This window comes from Aplidium turbinatum, chromosome 15 (assembly GCF_918807975.1).
Source record: "Aplidium turbinatum chromosome 15, kaAplTurb1.1, whole genome shotgun sequence".
Classification (NCBI taxonomy): domain Eukaryota; kingdom Metazoa; phylum Chordata; class Ascidiacea; order Aplousobranchia; family Polyclinidae; genus Aplidium; species Aplidium turbinatum.
Window position 1 is genome coordinate 14282266 of NC_137486.1, and position 21093 is coordinate 14303358.

At 37.8% G+C, this 21093-nt stretch overlaps 2 protein-coding genes across 2 annotated transcripts; one reads left to right on the top strand and one right to left on the bottom strand.

Annotated features, from left to right (window-relative positions):
* Positions 1–2961: 2961 nt before the first annotated feature.
* LOC145784397 (aspartate dehydrogenase domain-containing protein-like) lies at positions 2962–5516 on the top strand. The gene has a single exon (XM_082596208.1). It carries the CDS (start codon positions 2962–2964, stop codon positions 3802–3804), a length of 843 nt encoding a protein of 280 aa, XP_082452334.1. The 3' UTR covers positions 3805–5516.
* Positions 5517–5768: 252 nt separating this feature from the next.
* Positions 5769–20699, bottom strand: LOC145784396 (uncharacterized). The gene is made up of 18 exons (XM_082596207.1): positions 20581–20699; positions 20184–20257; positions 19384–19451; positions 15660–15827; positions 15323–15416; positions 14487–14586; positions 14083–14209; positions 12665–12886; positions 12247–12311; positions 11714–11804; positions 10990–11082; positions 10350–10510; positions 9730–9793; positions 9084–9198; positions 8942–9008; positions 8589–8625; positions 7289–8344; positions 5769–6831 (listed from the first exon to the last, which is right to left on the bottom strand). The coding sequence occupies exons 1-18, from the start codon at positions 20677–20679 to the stop codon at positions 6626–6628; spliced, it is 2907 nt and encodes a 968-aa protein (XP_082452333.1). The 5' UTR covers positions 20680–20699; the 3' UTR covers positions 5769–6625.
* Positions 20700–21093: the final 394 nt, after the last annotated feature.

The following is a 21093-nucleotide window of genomic DNA, read 5'->3' on the forward strand; positions in this document are numbered from 1 at the left end:
AGGACTTCATATTCTCGGCAGTGATCAAAGTTTTAAAATTTTCATACGGTAAATCACAATGTACACAATTATCCAAAATTTCTGTCATATCAGCCAATTGCTTAGGATCAAATTTTTGTACGATGCAATCGAACTTATCACGTGAGCTCATGTCAGGGTGCTGCATGAACGCAGATTCACACAATGATAACCATAATTGCACATTGCTATGAGTAAACACAGGTAATTTAAGTTTTTTTGATACTGGTACGTTTGCCGACAAGTTCATAATATTTTGTGCAGCAGTGTGAAAAGCCTCTGTGGCGTTATTATTTGCCTTAGTATTAATGCTACGCACTACGAAATACAGTAAGGTAGTTAAAAATGACGTCACAATAGCCAAAAGTGACACTACAATAACAATAAACTCCATGTTGGTTGAATTAGGCCAAGTTAAGTTACATAAAAAATTGTTGCAACGTTCCAAATCCAATCACGTCGGGGTCACCAATGTCGCCTTTCCGCGTATGGATGAGTTGGGGTCACCAGCTTAGCCTTTTGCTAAGCGTCACACGGTCTACGAAACAACTGTGATGGAAGTCGCTTCGGCGACGCGACCGTGTAACTGTATAACAATAACTGCGTAGCCTACTTATTACCGTATTCACTGTTCACTGCGTCCAGTAGTTTATTCCACGTTACTGTACATCCAAAGGTTGAGGGTTGTATCTCCAATATATAACCATTACTTTGATACAAGATCCGAAATAAATCGATTATGCATTTAAACATATATCCAGTGCTTGACTGTAATAAGCGACCGTTAAGCAGACGTCCAAAACGAACTAACTTTCTTTTTCAAGTTTCAGAAATAAAAATGGCTTCTTACAAGAGAGGAGCGCATCTCTCATAACGAAGAAACAAACACTGCGCTCTCACTAAATCTAACGTCACATTCCAGAACTGTGGAAAAGAGGACCAATCACGTGCTACTACGAGCTTGTCTGCCCAGTGATGCACAAAACACATTATTATTTGGGTTCCATGGAGGGGAGTACCGCGACACAGGGTATGCTTTTCATTCTACCTTAATAATTGTATAATGGTTTACCTTTTTGAAACATACATTTTTTTCCTTACAGCTTATGCCTTACTTCCATCCTTGTCGATTCTATGGTTAGTTTCTACTTTCTAGTGTTTACCTGAATGTTTGGGGTTGTCCTTCTTTCAGAGTTGCCAGATTAACTATTACCATTAGTAAATTTAATAAATTTGATCAAAAGGGTTTGAAATAATTTTTACTTTTTCTGTAAGCATGATACCTGATTCAGACACAAAAAATACTCGAGAGAATTTCAACAACGCAAAATCGAATCATTCGTACAATCCCCTTTAGCAACAGAGGAGGAAAACTTTCACTACTGTAGCCTACCAAGATCTCGACATACTTTCTATCAGTAATTTGCATCTATTAGAAATTTCTAAACTTGTCTTTAAATTTAAAAATATTATAATACCTGGTTACTGTGAGCCTTACTTACAGGAAATTACTAAAGTATATTGCTATGGCACTAGACTAGCTTCTCAAAAAAATAACTTTGACTTACGTAGACTGTACGTAGTGTCAGCTCAAGAAAAGGTCAAGGCAGTTTGAAATTCTTAAGCCCAAACATATGGAATGATTTATCTTCAGAAATAGTTGGGGCTACGAGTATCAGTGTTTCCAATTTTAGGGAAATTTCCCTAAATTAGTTGTTAGTTAAATCAGTCTTTCGGCTTCGCTGCTTTGTCTGTTGTGGAATCGACTTGATTGATCGAATCTTTATCCTCGGACTGGGAAAGCTTCTTGCAGAGCTTAATCCTGGCAGTTTCGCATACTTGTAGAGGCTTTGAATCACTGACGCAGGCCCGGTCACCGAGATTGGCAGAGTGAAGTTTTCGATTGTTGAAGTCTTGTTACCAGGGAATTATTCCATCCATTAGATGCCGCTGAATGGAGAGCATTCCTTAACGTGCGTTGCTCAATCGCACACCCTGAGAGTCGAACCAGCGCCGCTTGATCTTGAAGCTTCTTCGTTCCAGAAGTGACACGCTAACCAATTGAGCTATCGGGGCGGACTTGTTATGGTGCTTTTATTCGCATTGTTTATATTTGTACCGTATACTATTCTCGCAACAGACGAAATAAAGTCCAACATGGGTTGTTACAGTGAAAAGTATTTCATAATGTCATTTTCAACCTCTTTTGATCAGAAGTAGTGGCCACATCATAAAAAAGGCAAGCTCGAAGGTTTATCTTTAAGTGATAAAATACCAAGATAACATTTCAGAGGAGCTCAAAGATGTACATTTTAACATAAGTTTCAACAATACACCAGAAATGCTATTAAACATTTGGCAAGGCGCACAAGATCGATCCAACTGGAACATCATTGTTCATCCAGGTCTAAGAGAAACCTTTATTATTGTTGGTTGGTTTAAACCTTTGGTCCCGGACTCAAAAAGCCTTTGAAAAGTTATTCCTGGCAGTTTTGCATACTTTTAGACATATTGAACTGGTGACGCAGGCCCAATAGCCGAGAGTGGCACCTTAGCAAAGTAAATTTTTAATTGTTAAAAGTGTTGTCTGTGAAATATTCTATCCACAAAGTGCCGCTGAATGGAGATCAGTCCTAGTGTTGCAACCTTGCAGTTTTCCTGCAAATTTGGGCAGTGGCCTTGTATTTTTTGAGATTGCAAATTTTTTTTAGATTTAATGTTTGCTTGGTTTTGTGTTTATGTTGTCACCATTTTATTTTTTTATTTTTGGGCTTGATTTTGAGTCTAAATTTAACAGTGTTTTGTGTTTTGCTTCAATCAACTGGAGGTGTTTGAAGACTGGTTTTCATTTGCAAGACAATTTATTGCCCTTGTAAAAAAGCAGTAACATGTCATTGATTTTTACTGTGTCCTTGTTTCTCTGCAGAAAGTTAAACAAAAATCATGCGTGTTGGAATTGTTGGGTATGGTCATCTGGGAAAATATTTGGTTGACTTTATTTTGGAAAATGACAAGCATGATTTGGAGTTGGACTTTGTGTGGAATTGCAACTTGAACAAGTTGAATGATATCCAGCGTGAACTTGTGTTGCAAGACATTGAAGATGTGGCATCGAGAAATGTAAACTTGATTGTTGAAGTTGCTCATCCTAGCATAACTGAGAAATATGGAGAGTTGTTTTTGTCTGTTGCAGATTTTTTAGTTGGTTCTCCTACGTCATTGGCCAACCAAGAAGTGGAAAAGTGTCTTAGAAAGGCTTGTATTACTCACAATCGCAGATTGTTTATACCAAGTGGGGCATTTTGGGGTGCTCAGGATATTAAAAAGATGGCTGACATTAACACTTTAAGCGAATTAAAAGTTACAATGAAAAAACATCCTTCAGCTTTTCGCTTAATGGGTAAATTAAAGGATATTAATGAGAAAGTTTTGAAAGATTTATCTACTTCTGTCACTTTGTACGATGGCCCAGTGAGAGGCTTATGTCCTTTAGCACCAAACAATGTCAACACAATGGCTGCCGCAGCTATTGCTGCACATACTTTAGGCTTTGACAGAGTGATAGGCTGCCTTATTTCAGATCCAAGCTTGTTACAATGGCATGTTGTGGAAGTTGAAGTTTCAGGGCATCCAACCAAAACAGGATCTTCTTTCCATGTGAAAACTGTAAGAAGGAACCCTGCCAACCCGGGTGTAGTGACTGGCACAGCTACCTATGGATCCTTTTGCAATAGTCTCCTGCAAGCTATGAAACAACCAACAAATGCTGGTGTGCATATGTGTTAGTTTTCAGTATACACTGTATACACAATAGAATATCCCGTTTAGAGGTTTTTGAAAGTGGTGATTGTTGGCAGCATCTTGCATGGGTGAATCTGTTTACTCTATCTAGCCATTGAAAAACTATTTCTGGTGCTAAACATTCATCTCATATTTGTGTCAAAAATCATCATGTTTTCTCATGTATAGCCAGGGCCGGATTTATCAGTAGGCAGTTGCCTAGGGCGGCAAAATATACGAATAGGGTATATTACATTGATAATACTGTACGTGAATATAATAATTCACAACAGATATACTCAGATATATAGCAATTATAATAAATATGTTATCACACACATTTATAAACAGTGCGGCAAGTCATGTATGGCAAGTCATCGTCCCTAGAGTACTTTACGCTTTATTGGTTTTCAACAATATATGCTGTTTAGCACTTCTTTTAGTTATCTGTCTCGCTTAGTATGGAGGACTAGGATTTGTCTGTGCAATTTTTATTAATCTTTGTTCGGTTTGTTTTACTGTTAGTAAATGAGCCTAGAAAAAATGTTTTTAGTCAATGTTAGGTTGATAGAAAAGTTGCAGGCTATTTTGTGTACTGGCCTTGATGCTTAAAGTATGTAAACAAGCCAAAAAGTAAGACTAGTTTAGGAAAGACCTTTAGTTTCATGAAGTTTTATAAAAATGGCGGCATTGAGGACAAGTGCCTGTGTTGTATGGAAAAATCAAAAAAAATTGGGGGAGCGGCACTTTTCTTACCTGCCTAGGGAAGCACTTAGGCTAAATCCGGCCCAGTGTATAGCAATAAATGTATTTGGCTTTATACAAATTCAGGAGATAAATGAAAAAAATGGCATTACTAAGGCAAAACTAAGGATTAATATTTATCTACCATAAGTAAAATTGACTGTCATCACCCTGGTGCATTTAAATTTTTGACGATGATGTAATATTTGCAGCTGGATTTATTTTTCGACTACAGTATATGCAATATGCATGAATAGAAAGATAAAATGAATCTGCAATTACAGTATTCCATTGTACTATCATTACTATTTTGTTGAATCAATTTTGCTATTCTGATGTACTACTCCTAAGATCATGCATTTGATTGTGTTATTTATTTTTCGGTTTAAATACTTTATTTCTATTTGGTCTGATGCAACTGTTTTTTCCACTTCGCATTTTCAATCATAGTGATTTCTTATAACTCACATAACAACTATGCAAAATAACAAATTGATTACTGCATAGTGCATATATTATATCATAATGATGACATAAATGTTGCTGCCAGACTTGCTTATGAACTGCGATATCATTGTTTTTTAAAAATCTTCACTGCCAAAATGTATACGGTACTTTAGAAATTGTATGCTCTTTTGTGTTCAATACAACCTGAGTATAACTTTGGATCATTTCAACTCTAGAAGTTGGAAGCAAGCTACACGTGGTAGCCAAACAATCCACTTACTTTTTCTTAAAATGACATAAACCAATTTCTACCACATCAGCGAAATTGCTTAACTATTCGCAGCTCTAGCGATAGACAAGGGTCCATTTGTTCAATATAACTTTGTAACCACGTGACGGCAAACATGATTGTTTTTACTTTGAACTCTATATCATTATTACTGTACTAACCAGCGCTATACGAAATTATTTCCGTGGTAACCAAGTTAGCAAACAATGAGCTCTTGCAAGACAAGGTCTGCGGTGGTCTTGTGTGTGAATAGATAGATTCGATTAGTTCGTATACCCGTGATCAATTGGATAGGCTGTTGATGCGTTCAATCAGGTGATCTGCCTATGATCGGATTTGTCTGTGGCAATAACTGGAGATTTTAGAAATGCGAGTTTCTTAGCTTCTGTGATAATAAATTAGACAAGCAAAAATGTTTTTTTTTTCTCCAATGACATTTAAAAGTCGCAAACGTATTATCTTGACATGCTTGTATACTTTACAACATTGAGTATACAGCCACAAATGGAACACCATTGAAAAAGCAGTGCACAGTAAACTCATCGGCTTGATATGTTTGGAGAAGTGCCAAGATAGTACTAAAACATCAAGGACCAAGGTGTGCTTCCCCAATGATATCAAGCCTTGCAGATGATGCCGACAGTGAAGCAGATTAGAAAGTTATTATCCCACACAAATGAATCCCGGGCAATTTTACAACATCTTTTCGTGAACAAACTGTACAAGAGCATGAGAGTCGCGCGGTTGCAAACATGAAGGGATGTTTCAACTCCGAGCTGAAATTACGTCGCTACAAGTAAATATATGGCACAAAACGAGAGAATTGGGGAATTCTAAAATGCTCATATCGTACGATGTTCTGGCAAATTATAATTGAGTGGAGTTTTTGCAGTGCTTAAACCGTGTTTTGAACTCTGTTAAAACGTTGCAAAGGTGTAATCAAGGAACGAACGAATGAACTAGCTCCGAGCGATACACGATCATTGATCAACTTTGAACTTGAAAATGCGTTTTTATTGACAACTTAAAATTGCAGTTTAGTATGTAATTGTATTGTATCACCTAGACAGAAAAATCCGCCATTTTTACACTAATTCAATGTCTGCAGACGTTAAACTAATGTAAAAATGACGGATTTTGCTGAGTGGGCTTCAACCCTACCAACGGTCTAGCAGTATGACAATTCCAAATTTTATAAGACTATGCACAAAATACGCCTGTACACCTAAGAGTTCTAAACATCATGTGATTACAGCATGATCATTTTGACAGCTTTCAGTTTGGTAGTAAGAAAGAATACGTACAAGGAAAATGAAACTTTTTACAAAAGCGTCACGACAAGAAAGGTTAATGCTTTGTGATGTGAACGACAGATTCCACACCATGTGGGTTATTCGATAATTTCATTGTCTGCTGTCCGGTTAACTGAGACACTGGAGGAAACTGAGATTGTTGAAGTACGTCCCTGCTGAACCACTGTGAGAGAGGATTATTAAATTGCGCACGATCCTGGGCAGTAGACCCATCGGAGGTGCCGGAGCGTGAAGTAGCCGCTGCAAAATACAATTAGATTATAATGTAGCCATCTACTAAGGACAACGATAAAGGGGTAAGAACAATGAAATTACGTGATAGAAATTAAAAAAAAAACCTTCATCGCATAAGAAAATGGCGTCCTACGATGCTTTGATATCCCAATACAGGCAAGTTACCATCTCCGCCTCTTGATAGAACAATATAGCCAAAATACTGACGTGTGTCAAGTTTGTGCAGCATCGTTCACACTGACTCAAATTAACGTTTTACCTTGAAACAACAAAGACACTTTTCTGTCGCTCTTGCAAATGGGTCTCAAACGTAAACAGGCATTGTTAATGCAGTGAAAAGTTTTCACGGTGTTCATAAACACAAGGCAAACATATTGTAGGTAGGATTGTGCATGTTTGAACTGATATACAGTATGTTTTACAAATACATAATAAGATTATGAGGTTTATTTTCAAAACTTACCTAACGTCATGTTCTGGATACTCTGTTGTAACTTGGCTGCGTTATTCGACTGTGCCTTGGCGAGTTGCTGCTTTTGAAAAGCAGCCAGGACGGCTTGTTGCTGCTGAGCCGCAGCAAGTTGGTTTGCGTACAGTTGTTGGTGTTGCTGCATTTGAAGGAGCAGCGCAGGATGCGGCGGTGCGAGGGAAGCTGGAGTTCGAACGAGATGCGCGAGGTGTGGAGGAGCAGCCATGCCCGTTGGAGTTATCATGTGAGGAGCTATGTTCGGGGAAATTAAAGGAACCACCGGAGAAACTATGGTGGGATGAATCGGCATAATATTACGCGGCAACAAACGTGATTGCGCAGCAGACACTTGAGCTAAATTTGATGGTTGTGCGGCAATACCATGGTGTACATTGTTCTCTTTATATGTAGGTTGACTATCTGTGAGAAAAGATAGGGCATTTGAGGTCGTAGATACGCTAGCAGCGTTAGGGAGGCGTCCGTCTCTTGGAATAGGCAGTGATTTATTAGTGAACATTTCTTTTGAGACATTTGGATTTCCAAAGTTGTTTGCATTTAATCCGCCAGGCAACTGACCTTTGCTTGGAACAGTAGCGCTATCGGGATGTTTCGCATTATTTCGGCCTTCAAAATTGACAAATTTTCCGATGTCTTTCTGCGTGAACTGATTTTGAACCATGCTGATGACTAGCTCCTGCTGTCCAAGCGTGAGTTGTTTCAGCTGTTCCTCAGTTACGCCTGCGTTTGCGAGCATCTGCGCTATCATGAGGGAATTGTTTTTTAAACTATTTTGAGCAGCATTAGGAGTTGGAAAAGCGCTACTTTTAGAAACTTCGGCGGGATTCGACTGCAAACGCTTCAGCTTCATAAACTTTTCTCTCTCTAATAACACCTGCTCATTGAGCATGTCCGTTTGTGTCTGTCCGCTGTTGGAGTAGAGTCTCTCAACCAGGGCATTGGTTGGTAGCTTAGCCGGTTCATCCTTCTTGCCCTTTCCGGCTAATTTTGCAGCAAGTGAAGCAGTGGCAGCCTTTCTTTCATCTACTGCATCTGCGAATGAAAAGTAAGAAAAAAGGTTGACAGAAAAACATTAAGTACGAAAAGAAATTGACCACTGCAATGTATTTGACCGATGAGTAGATAAGGGAGGCTATATCTTTTAAAGACATTTTCCTTCATCCCAAGAGACTTATTTTATAAAATAGACTTATGATTAGTTTAGGATCGGAGACTCTCAACGTACAATATTCACAATATACAAACTGGATAAAATACATTGTAGGTTATATCGTACCTTTCGCACTTGGTCCAGAAAACCCAGACATCATACCCTGAAAAACCAAACCTTTTAATATGTTCGTTTTGTATCTCTTGGGTGCAAAATGTAGTCTGACCATCAAAAACGGTACAAAAAATTTTTTTCCACTTTCAAATTTATTTTAAAAGGAAAAATACATGGTATAAATAAAAATGGTTTGTTTTCGAAGCCATTGAAAAAAAATCAGCACGACTTAAGTGGTCCAAAAGCCTTTAAAAAGTTTAATCTTTGTCATTCTGGCATCCATGCTTTGAATCGCCACTCATTTCAAAGGCTTTAGGAAACTATTTTGATTGAAGCAAAACAAAAAAAAATCGAAACTAACGAACCTGTAAATGCGCTTCTTGTCCAGAGAAAACAGTGGAAGACGATTTTTGTTGCTGCTGCTCAATTTGCCTGCAATGAGTTAAAAACGTAACTCCACTGTTGCACAGTTGGATGAATTCTGAGTGGGGAATCAGCTACGCATACCTGAGCTTTTGCTGATACACATCTTTCTGTTTTTCGAACTGTTGCTTTAGCGCCATGGACTGCAAGTTCCTGAAATTTTGGTCTCCTGCGTTTTCTAACGAACTTACGTTGAAACCTAGACAGGAAAAATATCGCAATGAAAAAGACTTGAAAAAATCCGAACATCTCTTCAATATTGAGAACGCATTTTTCAAAATTGACAAGATAGTCAATTAGGCTACATTCAAGAAACAAAAACATTCGAATTAAAATTATATTTTAATGTTTTCTTGCAGTCTTCCCCAGGTGACGAATTGGGTTAATCATCAGGCGTGGAGAAACAAAGACAGTTTGATTCATAAAATGTCAGTCAGACTGTTAACCACTCGCTAACAGTTCGATTGGACGTTTTTTAACTTCCTTTCTCTACTGCTTCCGCAAGGCAACAAAACGTACTTTCAAATCTTTTAAGGCAATTTTTTATTACATGACATGTATTTATTAAAAAATTGTAGGCTACATTACACGACAAAACATTCCAGACCTGAAACACCAAGAGCGCAATTTCCAAAACTGCAGTTTGATAGGCTATAGGACGACACATGTCACCAGGTCGGTTACAAACACATAGTCATGGTAAAGTTAGTTTCACAAACAACAACATCACCTTGATTTCTTTGCTGGTCGGCGTTTATTTTCACCATGTTTTGAAGTGCTTGCATTTTTTGATTCTGTTGAAGGAAACACAAGTTTAAGCAAGCCGATAGATTTAATGAGCTAACAATTTGTACTGAATCTTATTCCTGCCTGCCACCCAGCAAGGGAAACGATTCGGGTAATAATGTACTCAGTTGCGCCTCTACACGGCTTCATTGACTACTATCTCTGTTTTGTAAAGCGCTGAAGAGCAACGTATTCTGCGAACGATCGTCGTCGGCTCCAGCTCGTGTCCGAGCATTGGTTTCGTCTACAAATCGAATTTGGATTTGGATGGTGATGTCGTATGTGGCTTTGGAGGCCAGTCTATGATGGAAAAGACGTGGGCAAAAGTGAAATTGTATGGAGGGTGGGGGACGTGGCAGTTTTAGCTTTTTATTTCTAGTGTTTCGTTTTTCTTCGACTTTCTGTATACTGTTTTTTTTTGAATGATGTTGCAAAATGCGAAAAATACAGCGCTATATAAAAACAAGCATTATTACTATGCAATGCATTAAAAGTACTCGTGTGAATTCGTCCTAATGTTCAATATGTAACCGTTCTTTAAAAATACGTGACATAGCAACCCACCCGAAGTTGAATCTTCTCTTTTTCCTGATCACTCGCACGTATGGAGGCAATGAGCCGACTGAAAGCGTCTGATTCGTGCAAGTCGGTTGGTCGAGCATTGAAGCTCGGCGGTTTATTTTCTGGCTTTTTCAACTCTTGTTGCTCTGGAAGTCTTTGAGCTCCTAAAAAAAATACAGCCAGGTTAACATTTAAAGTTTGCCTCGTGTCATCAGGTTGATCCTACGCTTGTTAAGGGCAAAGAAGCTTCAACGTACATTGGCCAGCAAAGGAGGGTTTTCGGTAAACAGAAGTGGGAGAAGCTTCAACAAGAATATCCAAGAAGAGCAAGGTCCGTTTGCTTCTGTTTTTTTCATACTTATTTATCATTTCTGACAAGGTTATGTTTTCGGAAAATGCCAAAAGTTGGAGAATAGGATCAACTCGTCTTCGGTAGAAGAAATGAAAGTGCCACCTTTCAGAAATTCGGATGACAAAGAGTGTGAAGCATATTAGGTATACAACAACTACATATTCAAAACCGAAATTTTACATTTCATATCATAACTTAACTGCTGTCCAAAGCACAGTCTTAGGACAGTACCCAAAGGAAAACATAGCGTCAACAAAATATTTAATTTTTATATTGAGCAATTAGACAAACCGATTTGAGTGGCGCTAGAGTGAAGTTGTTCCTCCTTCGCAGGAGATGCATCAGAGGTGAGATCATTGACCATTTTCTGTTCTGGAGTAAGAGCTGAAAGATAGATTAGGCTACTATTAGTTTCAACGAAGCTTGCAGCTGAAGGGTTAAATATTGACCCATGCAGCGTTATACTGTACTTGATTTTGTACAATAATTAAATACAGAACTTTGCAGCATTACAGGGTGAAAACTATCTCTAAGTTAAGATGAACAACTGGTTTTACTTGGCTTCAAGTTGTCTTATACTGTACTTTAACATACGATGTCTATTTTTGCAATATATTTGTTTTTATTGTTTAATCAAATCTGCGTCTTGGCGCCCTACTAATGATTTATGTGTGAGCCTGAAAGTTGACTCAATGTGGTACAACAAAATTGCATTTGCATTTACCAAGCGCCCAAAAACGTCATAAAGGCATGGTTAGCCTCTTCTCACCATTTTGTTTCGAAGACCAAAATTTCCAAAAGCCGAGTTAAGCTTTTAAAATTCTGCCCGTGTGATAGCAGCATTAAGAGCATAAACTTTCCCTCACTATGCATCCTCAGAGAGCAAAATCCGTCATTTTCACATTGATTCAACGTCCGCAGACGTTAAAACAATGTAATGACGGTTTTTGGTGTCTGGGTCATTTGTCATCAAGGTTGAAGCCGTGAAACAACATGAATAATACAATACACTCACGCGATCCGCTGTTGAACCAGCGACTGAATCTGCTCCCTTGTTTCGTGTCCGCATCGGAGCCAAAGAACTCCTCATCCAAGGAAAGCGAATTCTGCAGTGATTGTGTGCAGGTCGGTTTAATCATGCGTTATACCGCAAATGCACCATGAACGTCACTTTATCATCAGCCAATGTTAAATCGATGTAAAAGGGACAAGTTGCGAAGTTATAAAGTACCATATCAATGTAAAAGGGACAAGTTGCGAAGTTATAAAGTATCATCAAAGGACGTACAAACGCATTTCACAACATGTGCTAACGCCCTATATTTGTGGCGGATTGATTGGTCTGGTTGGCTCCAAGTTGAAGTAACAGTTACTAAATTTTGAGTTAAGAGTTCAAAGTGGAAAATTACATTTCTTTATTTCAATCTGCACGAACGAGAAGAAAAAAAAGCAAAACTTGCTTTGTCGGGCAGTGGAGCACAACTTGCTATCCCCATGAAACAATAAGATTACTGGAAAATTTTTCAGATTATGACATATTTTTCTTACTGGAATTTCTTTGGCTACAGTCTCTTTTCTAGAAGGTTCGGGTTCTTTTGTAACTGCTTGTTCTTCTGAAAAACAAAGTATATTTGTGAAAGGCGAAGTCGCTTTCAACAGCTATTTAAAATAGTGGTAGGGCATAGGATAATTGCAGATAGTGGAAAGAATGTAATATAGGCTACCTGAGCTTAAAAACTTAATAACCGAAGAAGGTTCTTCTATGCTTTGAAAAGATCTGTTTAAAAAGTTATGTTGGCTCCAAAAAAACTTGGAAGCGTTATCGCCAAAAATGGTTTCAGTTGGTCATGGTTGAGGCAATTCAAGAGTGAACCTTAATCCCAAGACACGGGAGATTAGCTTGAAATTTCTTCTGAAAAGTGAACAAGGAAGTACAAGTGAAAACCTCCGAGCTTCTTCGACTCGCCTGTACTTGTGCTTGGTGGTTCCTCCTTATTGTCATTCTTCGATTCAATTTCTGGTGTTTTATCTTCTTTTTCTTCTAGTGGAACTTCTTTCTCCTCTGGCTCCAATGGGTCATCTTCTGGAGTTTTTTCTTCGATCTTAACTTCTTTTTTCTTTCTCTCAGGAACATCGTCCATCGGGATCTCTCCACCCATCCAGCTGAAATCATCTGCTTCCTCAAATCCTGAAAAATTCATCAAATGAGTCATAACTTAGGTATTTTTCGAAATAGAAGATATGACGGAAGTAGTATAGTACGGTTGCAATAATTCATCTTACAACTGCTGGATATAAGCTTCTGGTAAGTCTAAGCAAGTAGTGATCTTTGGATTGTTTTATGAAGTACAAAAAACACTGCCACCACGAACAGATATTGTAATGAATTTTACAAAAGCAACGACCACACTAACTTGCTACGAAATGACAGTACTTGTGCGGAGTTTCAAATGCTTTTCCAAAATTAAAGTATCACTAAAACGTGGTGGGTCGTAGCCTTCGTACTCATGGTTAGATGTACCAACGCGGATCTTGTAAGCGGCTGATTACGCTAACATCTGATTAGTTAATCGAAGATCAGTTTGCACGAAGCTCATCGTTCCATCAGTAATCGGCGATTCTAATCCGCAGATCGCGATGGAAAAAGTTTGCATAAGGAAAAGGTTTAATCGAACTATTTAGCTATGTAATCGGCCAATTTAGTTAATTAGTGAATAATCCACTCTTGGTCTTGGTGCATCTAACCCAGGGGTCACCAAACTACGGCCAGCGGGCCAGAACCGGCCCGCGAACTGATTTCATCCGGCCCGCCACATGCTGCGGAAATTACAGCTGCACTACAATTCTGTACATGTGCTTCCCTTGGCATTAGCAACCGTTTTTGGCTTTGCCTTTTTGTGTAATAGAGACTTCTTTGTTAAAATTGTTCGTTCTTGTAGTTCGTTGTTGTACTTGTAGGCTATGTTGAATTTGTACATTTTTCCACCAGGCAGCCTACATGTTAGTGTTCTGTTTTTATTATTAGGCCACCACAAATGGGACATTGGGACAGCCTAGGCCAAATTTGGAAAGATGTAATGTTTTTTCAAGAGCACGATGCCCTGTAGTGTATCACAGCAGGAGATAACTTTTCCAGCAACCTTTTCGATTTTCATTACAACTTTGCTATTCCACCGCTGACTTTGTTATTTATTGTGCTCAATTCAAGTCAATGGAGATTCTAAATAGTTGTATATCTTTTCGTAATTTGCATCCGGCCCGCAACTGTTAATCTCGCAGCAATTCGGCCCTCAGAGAAAAAAGTTTGGTGACCCCTGATCTAACCCATAAATTCACGAAAAAGCGCGCTTAAACTGCGTGTTCTAACATAGAGATGAGACGAACCAGATAACTCCACAGTGTCAAATTGAGACTTGGGGCCATAGCTGATCCACTCTGGCTCGCTTTCTTCGTAGTAGGCTTGCCGGGAATGCTGGTAGTTATTTTCACCATATCTTGTGTTCGAAGACGACTGTTGAACAATCAATAAATTGAAGCCTTAAGCAGTGCACGAATCAGTCGTATTTAGAAAAGTGTGGGATTGTTTTCTACATTGATTTAACGTCTTAATGTAATATGAACAATTGGTGGGAAATTGACCAACGAAGGTGAAGGACAACTTCACCGATGGTTGAATCTGATAAAAATATCGATTTTTAACGGACAACCTAAGAACAGTTCTATAAACAAACGTCATCATCATGAATAAGTATTTAGAAACGAGAGCAAAAGTTGCATTTGAGACTTACAGTTGACGAAAATCTTTTGTAGTCACTGTTTCTTGATTTTCTGTTGTAAGCTGGTTCCAATTTTTCAAAGGATTTTTTCCCACTGCTTTCCGGTTTTGACCTAAATAATTGATATCAACACATGCGAGTTGTCATTCGCAAAACAAACGGAAACAACTCAATCTAATAATATTATTCTAACTCAACCTCAGAATATAACATCATTCTATCCATAAGTTGCTTTGAAATGCAACTTTATCCAGCCAGATCACGCACAACATAAACACAACAGCTACCTGTTAAAATCGCAAGAAGTAATGACATAATGAAAAAGCTAGATAGCCTAGTTCATGTAGTCAGTCATAGCCGCACCACGCTGTCACTCGATCAAAGTTTCATAAGCGACACAGTTTTTTTGTCGATTTGTTCAGGAATTGCTGACAGCCGTTAAACTTGGTAGGCCTACAATGATACGTTCTATTGTAACAAAGTCACACACAGACAGATTTCGCTACCAGACATTCGATGATAAAAGAATGAACATGAAAAAGTACACGTTGCAATGCAATGCATACCGGTACAAGAAAACCAGACTTTTTTGCAAATAGTTATTAAAAGGTCTTATTGCAGCAAATCCTCAGCAAAACGACCCATCCTCGACACAGAATAAAAAGTTTATTTCTAATCATACGAATAGCTAGCTTCTGACCAAATGTGGATATCACCGAGCCTGGTACAGCGGAATGTAAAATAACATAATATATACATGAAACTTTTGAGGTCAAATCACGTTATTCAATTCTCATATTCAATCACACAAAATCACAAGATTGATACTTCATGCGTAATGTACTGACCAGTCGTTACTGTCGCTTTGCAAGGAATGAAAGCGTTTCAAGTGAGGATGCTGCTGCTCGTGTTCTTCCTGTCGCGACATCTTCAATCCCCGATCTCAACGAGAAAACATGACAGTAATTTTAGGTCACGTGAACAAAACATGTCACGTGGCTGTGACGTCTACAAGCAAACTGATCAAGACCAAAGGCTCACAAAAACAAGCACCGTAAGCATTGTTCAAAATCTTACTTTGATCTTAACTTACTTTTAGCAAATGTTTGTTGATGTGCTTAAAATAGAAACGCAATAATAACATGTACACTATGACAAAAGAAAGCTAGAAATAGTCTTTCTCACCTGATAATTTTGGTCCAGCGGATGTTAATCCCGATCTTGTAAAAGTTGATGCGTTGGTGCTTTTCTCCTTGGGAGCAACGTGGCAGCCACCCTGGAAACTTCGTCTTTGTGGTCCGAGTACGACATTACTCTCTTCTCCAATGTCATGATGCTCAACGTGTTTTCTTCCTGAAGAAAATTGGTATCCAGACAAGTAGGTCAATCTCCAAAATAGATGCACAGCAAATTGGTTAATTTAGAAAAGTTAAACGAATAAGGTATAGAGCAACTTAATGAGAAGCGTATGAATACACGAAACATTCTCATTTTAACGTGTAGAAGATAACCAAGTTATTTGAATTAAGCAATCATGAACAAATAAAAAAAAGCATTAATGAGAATGCTTATTCATATGCTAGGTTGTGGGAAGCATTAACTGTTACCTACGATGCACAAGACTTTAACATCGTTGCTGCCGTAGCCTAGCCTTGCGTCATATTTCTGACAGTCATAAATTATGCATTAAAATTTCAAGCCAATTTTCAAATTTTTTTCTGGCTTTTCTAGGGCCTCCAATCATTGCTCATGAAAAGTTTAATTACTTTACATGGGCTTTTCAAATTTTATCGGCTCTTGAATCTCGAATGATGAAATTAGATTACACCGTAAGTATAAAATCTATTACAATACAGGTTATAATACAATTTTGGTATATAATGTTTGATTTACCAAACCTTAAATATACAATACTCATCGAAACTGCATAATTAAGCAACCAGTGTTCCACCTACAGTCCTACACAAGCCACCTGCATTTGCATTACACAAAACTTAAACTGTGCTAATCGACATGATGTGGTTAGAACAGGTAGGGTCAAGCGGGGTCAAATGGGACGCGGGGGCAAACGGGCCATTCTGTTACTCTGTTTACTTATCACATTTTTTTTCCTACTTATTCTTTTTTAAAATCGGAAGTTAATAGCTCATTTAAAAGCTGCTTTCCCATAGATTTGCATCATGTAAAACAAACACAGATCTACATTTAGAAAATATACTTCAGATGATGCAAAAAGTGGTCAAAAAATGTGAAAATATTAAAATTTGAAAATTTACCAAAAAAACTTTGGTATACCACAAAAACTAATTAAGCTGAAATGAAAATTTACTGAACAGCATACACCCCAGAATGCTGAATTAGTATGTTGAAAATATTAATAGTCCCACTTTTTTACTTTTTGTAATTTTTCTGTTTAAATAAAATGGGGTCAAATGGGCCACATTGACTGTTTGACAAGTTATAGCTCACTCGCATAACTTTTTTAATTCTATTTAATTTATATGGTATTTTTAGGTAAACAGGCCTATTATTATTATTAGACATATATACATAGCTGTTGGTTGCATGCTCTAGACATGCCTTTTCTCTTTGAGCAAAAAGAAAATAGAAAGCATAAAACTGAAAGTGGTAAAGGCTTTGAAAAGTCCAAGATTTGAGAACCCTTCTAAACGTGCCATTGTGGACTTGATGACTGTCAATAGGGAAGAACTGCAGGACTTCATCACAGCAAACAACACACGATTTAAAAAATTACTGAACTGCATTTTGACTTTTTGAGTCAAGACCCACCTCTTTAGGAACCCAATGACACCTACATTGCTACAACATCGACTCTACTTGGCATCAGAGTTGTGAATGACATCTGAATGTGGTGTGGCAAATACAAATTTGAGCGTGATGAGCCAATACAATTTTCTGCACACCAATGACAAAGAGCAAATACAGTTCCTCCTCATGACAGTCTAAAATTCCAGACAGCTGTATCCAGATAGGAATAAGTCTACACTGATGCAATAACTATAACTAATAACATTCTGGACATCTGTCAACACTGAACTAATTAATTTTGAGTAATTTTGTCATTATTTTCCTATCATGTAATCCCGTGTTGCTATTAGTGTATTCCGTGAAGCTTTCAAAGTAGATAGCAACCTTAAAAATGTTTTCAGTTGCCCCAAAAATTTGACAGGATTATTTTTTCAGGTATTGACACGATGCGAGAGGGTGCCCGATTTGAATTTCAAACTTTTAACTTTTCCCCAATTTATGAATCACCCTATTGTATAGTATCCTATTTCAATTGTCAACTATAGACCGTGCTGTTTGACTTGGCCCCTTGTACTCTGTTTATGGCTGCCGGTTTAAAATTAAACATTTGTAAAATGTTTCCTTATTCATATCGTTCAATTTTAGTTGCGAAAAAGAGCAGTGCAAATTATGTGTTCTACCTTTATCTGAAAAGGGCGTAGAAGGCCTTCATTGCTAAAATTGTTGAGCATCACTTGAACAAAATACATGCCACCCAACAGGTCTGTGATAAAGTAGCAAAAATAAAGTTCTTTCCTTACCATTTAGACGTATAGAAGTTGTGGCCCATTTGACCCCACAGCTGATGGGGTCAAATGGGCCACACCTACCCCAGCTTAGCACATTTTTTTGTGTTTTTGCAAGTTTTTAATTTTTCTGAAAAATGTCTTATTTCATTGCTGAAAGGTGTAATGCTCTGTGGTAAATATATTTTTTTTTAATTTCATCATAGGTTTTATGTGGCATTCAAAAAACTGAAAAAGTGTCCCGTTTGACCCCGCATGACCCTATGTAACTTTGAAACTCCACTTGTTATACTTTTTTGAATGTCGACTGTTCATATGCACTTGGATTGAACATTATGTAAAACTGTAGTACTGTATTCATTTTTATTGCTACATTATTGAACTACAAAGAAAAACAATAACAAAACAAACTAGACAGTGACCTAATACGGTCTGCAAAATTATAAAGCAATTTTCACCTTGTTTTGTGTATCACTAGGCTATCAGTGTAGAATTAATAACAGTAGCTGTTATTTTTTTTTTTATAAAGTCATCTAAATTGGGTTGTTACACCACAGACTGACACATTCTTTAGCGACAAAGTGGTAGATTGAAAGGTACCACTTACTGCACAGTGTGGTATGCTGAGGGCACACAAAAAGATAGTCCACTGCTTGGGACTTGATGCCGCAGACACATGTACTGTAACTGGGCCTGTATTGTAGCCCCACTTTCCAGATTTAGTATGGAAAACACCGGTTCGAAATCGATTCTATGTTTTCCGTTTTTCCCAAGGAGCGTTTGCTCCTGAGGGGAGGGGGGACTCTGACGGTAGAATTTTCATTTATTTTCATATGATGGGTTATTTTCGAACTGTTGCTTATTGCTTACGCCTTGTTTCTTCTTTGATCAAGGTTAGTGGCTGAACGTGTGTTAGGAAGCCTTTTCTTGATTTCAACCTGGTCTGTGCAGTGTGCAGCAGCAGTTTGTCAACACAGAGAATGTTTTGCATCACATGTTTGCTTTAGCCTTTCAGCTTGACCGTTAACATATCTTCTTATGTGTGGTGCTGCAGTGCCAGCAAACAGATGAAATTCGTTGGTATTTGTGGGCTTCAGACACCCAGTAATAAGGTATGTCCTTAAAAACATGCAATTCATTTTTATATAAAACAACCTTCTGAGAACAAAATTTGATTCTGAAAACAGCAATGGAGTGCTCTTTAGGACCACAAAATTTGAGCACATAAATGGAACGTCTCAGCTTTGTTTAACAATGCAAATATAATTTTGTGACAAGAATGATTTGTAAACTTATGCAAAGCTACAAAATGCAAATAACCTATATGACAATTCATGAATTCAACACATACAAACCTTCTGGTAACGATGAGGCAGTTGTGAAGGTTTGATGCCATTTTTCAGGATCCCACAGTCCATCAATCCTAGTCATAATAATCATGTTTCATCTCACGCTTACTGTGACAACGTAACTGTGATCCCAGATGCAACACAATAGACAACTAGGAGCAGTAAAGGGGCATTTACTTACAGAGTCAGCTTCTCCAATTATATGGCACACCATTATGCGTGTTGTCAGCATGTCAGAACATAGATGTATGCTTTGGAATAATGTTAAAACTAATATTCTTCTGAGCATTGCACAGACATTCTCACCACAGTCATGCAGGTAAAGGTGAGTCCCATACTTGAATCCAAGCATTGGGGGATGAGAAGATAAGGTTCTCATTATACTAAGCCTTCGGCACTAACGAGAGTAGGGTGGCCAGTTCCTTTCTCTCGGCCGCCTTTACTTCAGCAACTACGCCCACCCAATTTATTACACCCTGGGTAGGTGAGTGAGCGGTGTTTGTCAACAACCAGCATAAGCCGGGAGTCGAACCAGGATTGCATGTTTGGAAAGCGAGCGCCTTACCCGCTGTGCCATCCCACCGCTGTCATGCAACCCAACCAATATTCATAGTATAATGCTTAAAATAGTTAATAAATGAAAACTACAGTATGGTACTAAGTTGATTGAAATGTTTATTATAATAAAAACACAAACTATTTCAAAAACACAATTTTCATTCAATCATTGTTAGAGGTTCACAAATATTGAGAAATAGCACATTTTAACATCCTCACAATAAAAATAATAAAATCACTCATCATACCCCAAGCAATCAGGGGAAAGGCAGTCTGGACGAGTTTGGCAGGGAAGATTTTTTGACAATATCATCAGAGTGTCCTAAAAGTGAAATACCTTTCGAGTAAACAAATGCACCAACATTCAGTCTACTCTTAATATAATCTTTGAGCACAGATCTTAATTATCTCAAAGAATAGTAGGCCTAACAATTGTTTCAAAATTCTGATATTACTTGCATAAATACAAGATGTATCATACATTGTACATATGCAATAAACATATTTCTACTGCATTGAACAGGGTATCTTAGAAGTCTGAAAATGGTTAATTTAGTTTATTGTACACAGTGCAGCTCATGATACTTCAGTACAAAAATCACAAAGCACTTATATGATATACATTTATTTCACAGATGCACTTACTTTAGAGTAAGAAACTCTTTCAAACTTTTCCTTTGCAGCTTCATTGTTTGCTGATGACACACAAAGAAGTTTTTTCAAATCAATACTGCTTGAGTTCATTTCCAAAAATTATATTTTCTTGCAAACAAAATAAAAAATATTCAACGTTAGGTAAGCAAGACTTGTTTAACACTATAATCAGTGCAGGCCTCTAAGCTCCTTTATTTTTCAAGCATGACATACCATAGCTTCTTCCTGGTGGCCAAATTGTCGCGTCGCCCAGCAGCCAAAAACAAATTGGTTAAAAATAACAGAGCTTTGTATTTTCAAAAAAAGCCAGAGCTGTATGTAAAATTCAGGTGTACCAAAGCTGGAGCCAGTTTTGATAGACATCTTCAGCTCCAATTAATTTTATGAGATGCTGTTGCTATTGGCTGATTTCACATAATTTAACAGCAACTCATTACAAAATTGATACTTGTTGGCTGGTATTTTTAATTGTTGTGCATCTGCTATTTTGTAAAACTTTAAATT

What these genes read in the sequence shown, in the direction of transcription:
- LOC145784397 (XM_082596208.1), top strand. Translation starts at nt 2,962, where the DNA reads ATGCGTGTTGGAATTGTTGGGTATGGTCATCTGGGAAAATATTTGGTT.
- LOC145784396 (XM_082596207.1), bottom strand. Translation starts at nt 20,679, where the DNA reads ATGAACTCAAGCAGTATTGATTTGAAAAAACTTCTTTGTGTGTCATCA. An exon ending in ACAAAAGATTTTCGTCAACT is followed by an intron (nt 14,210 to 14,486) that starts GTAAGTCTCAAA and finishes ATTGTTCAACAG; the next exon opens with TCGTCTTCGAACACAAGATA. An exon ending in AAGAGAAGATTCAACTTCGG is followed by an intron (nt 9,794 to 10,349) that starts GTGGGTTGCTAT and finishes TTCCTTCAACAG; the next exon opens with AATCAAAAAATGCAAGCACT.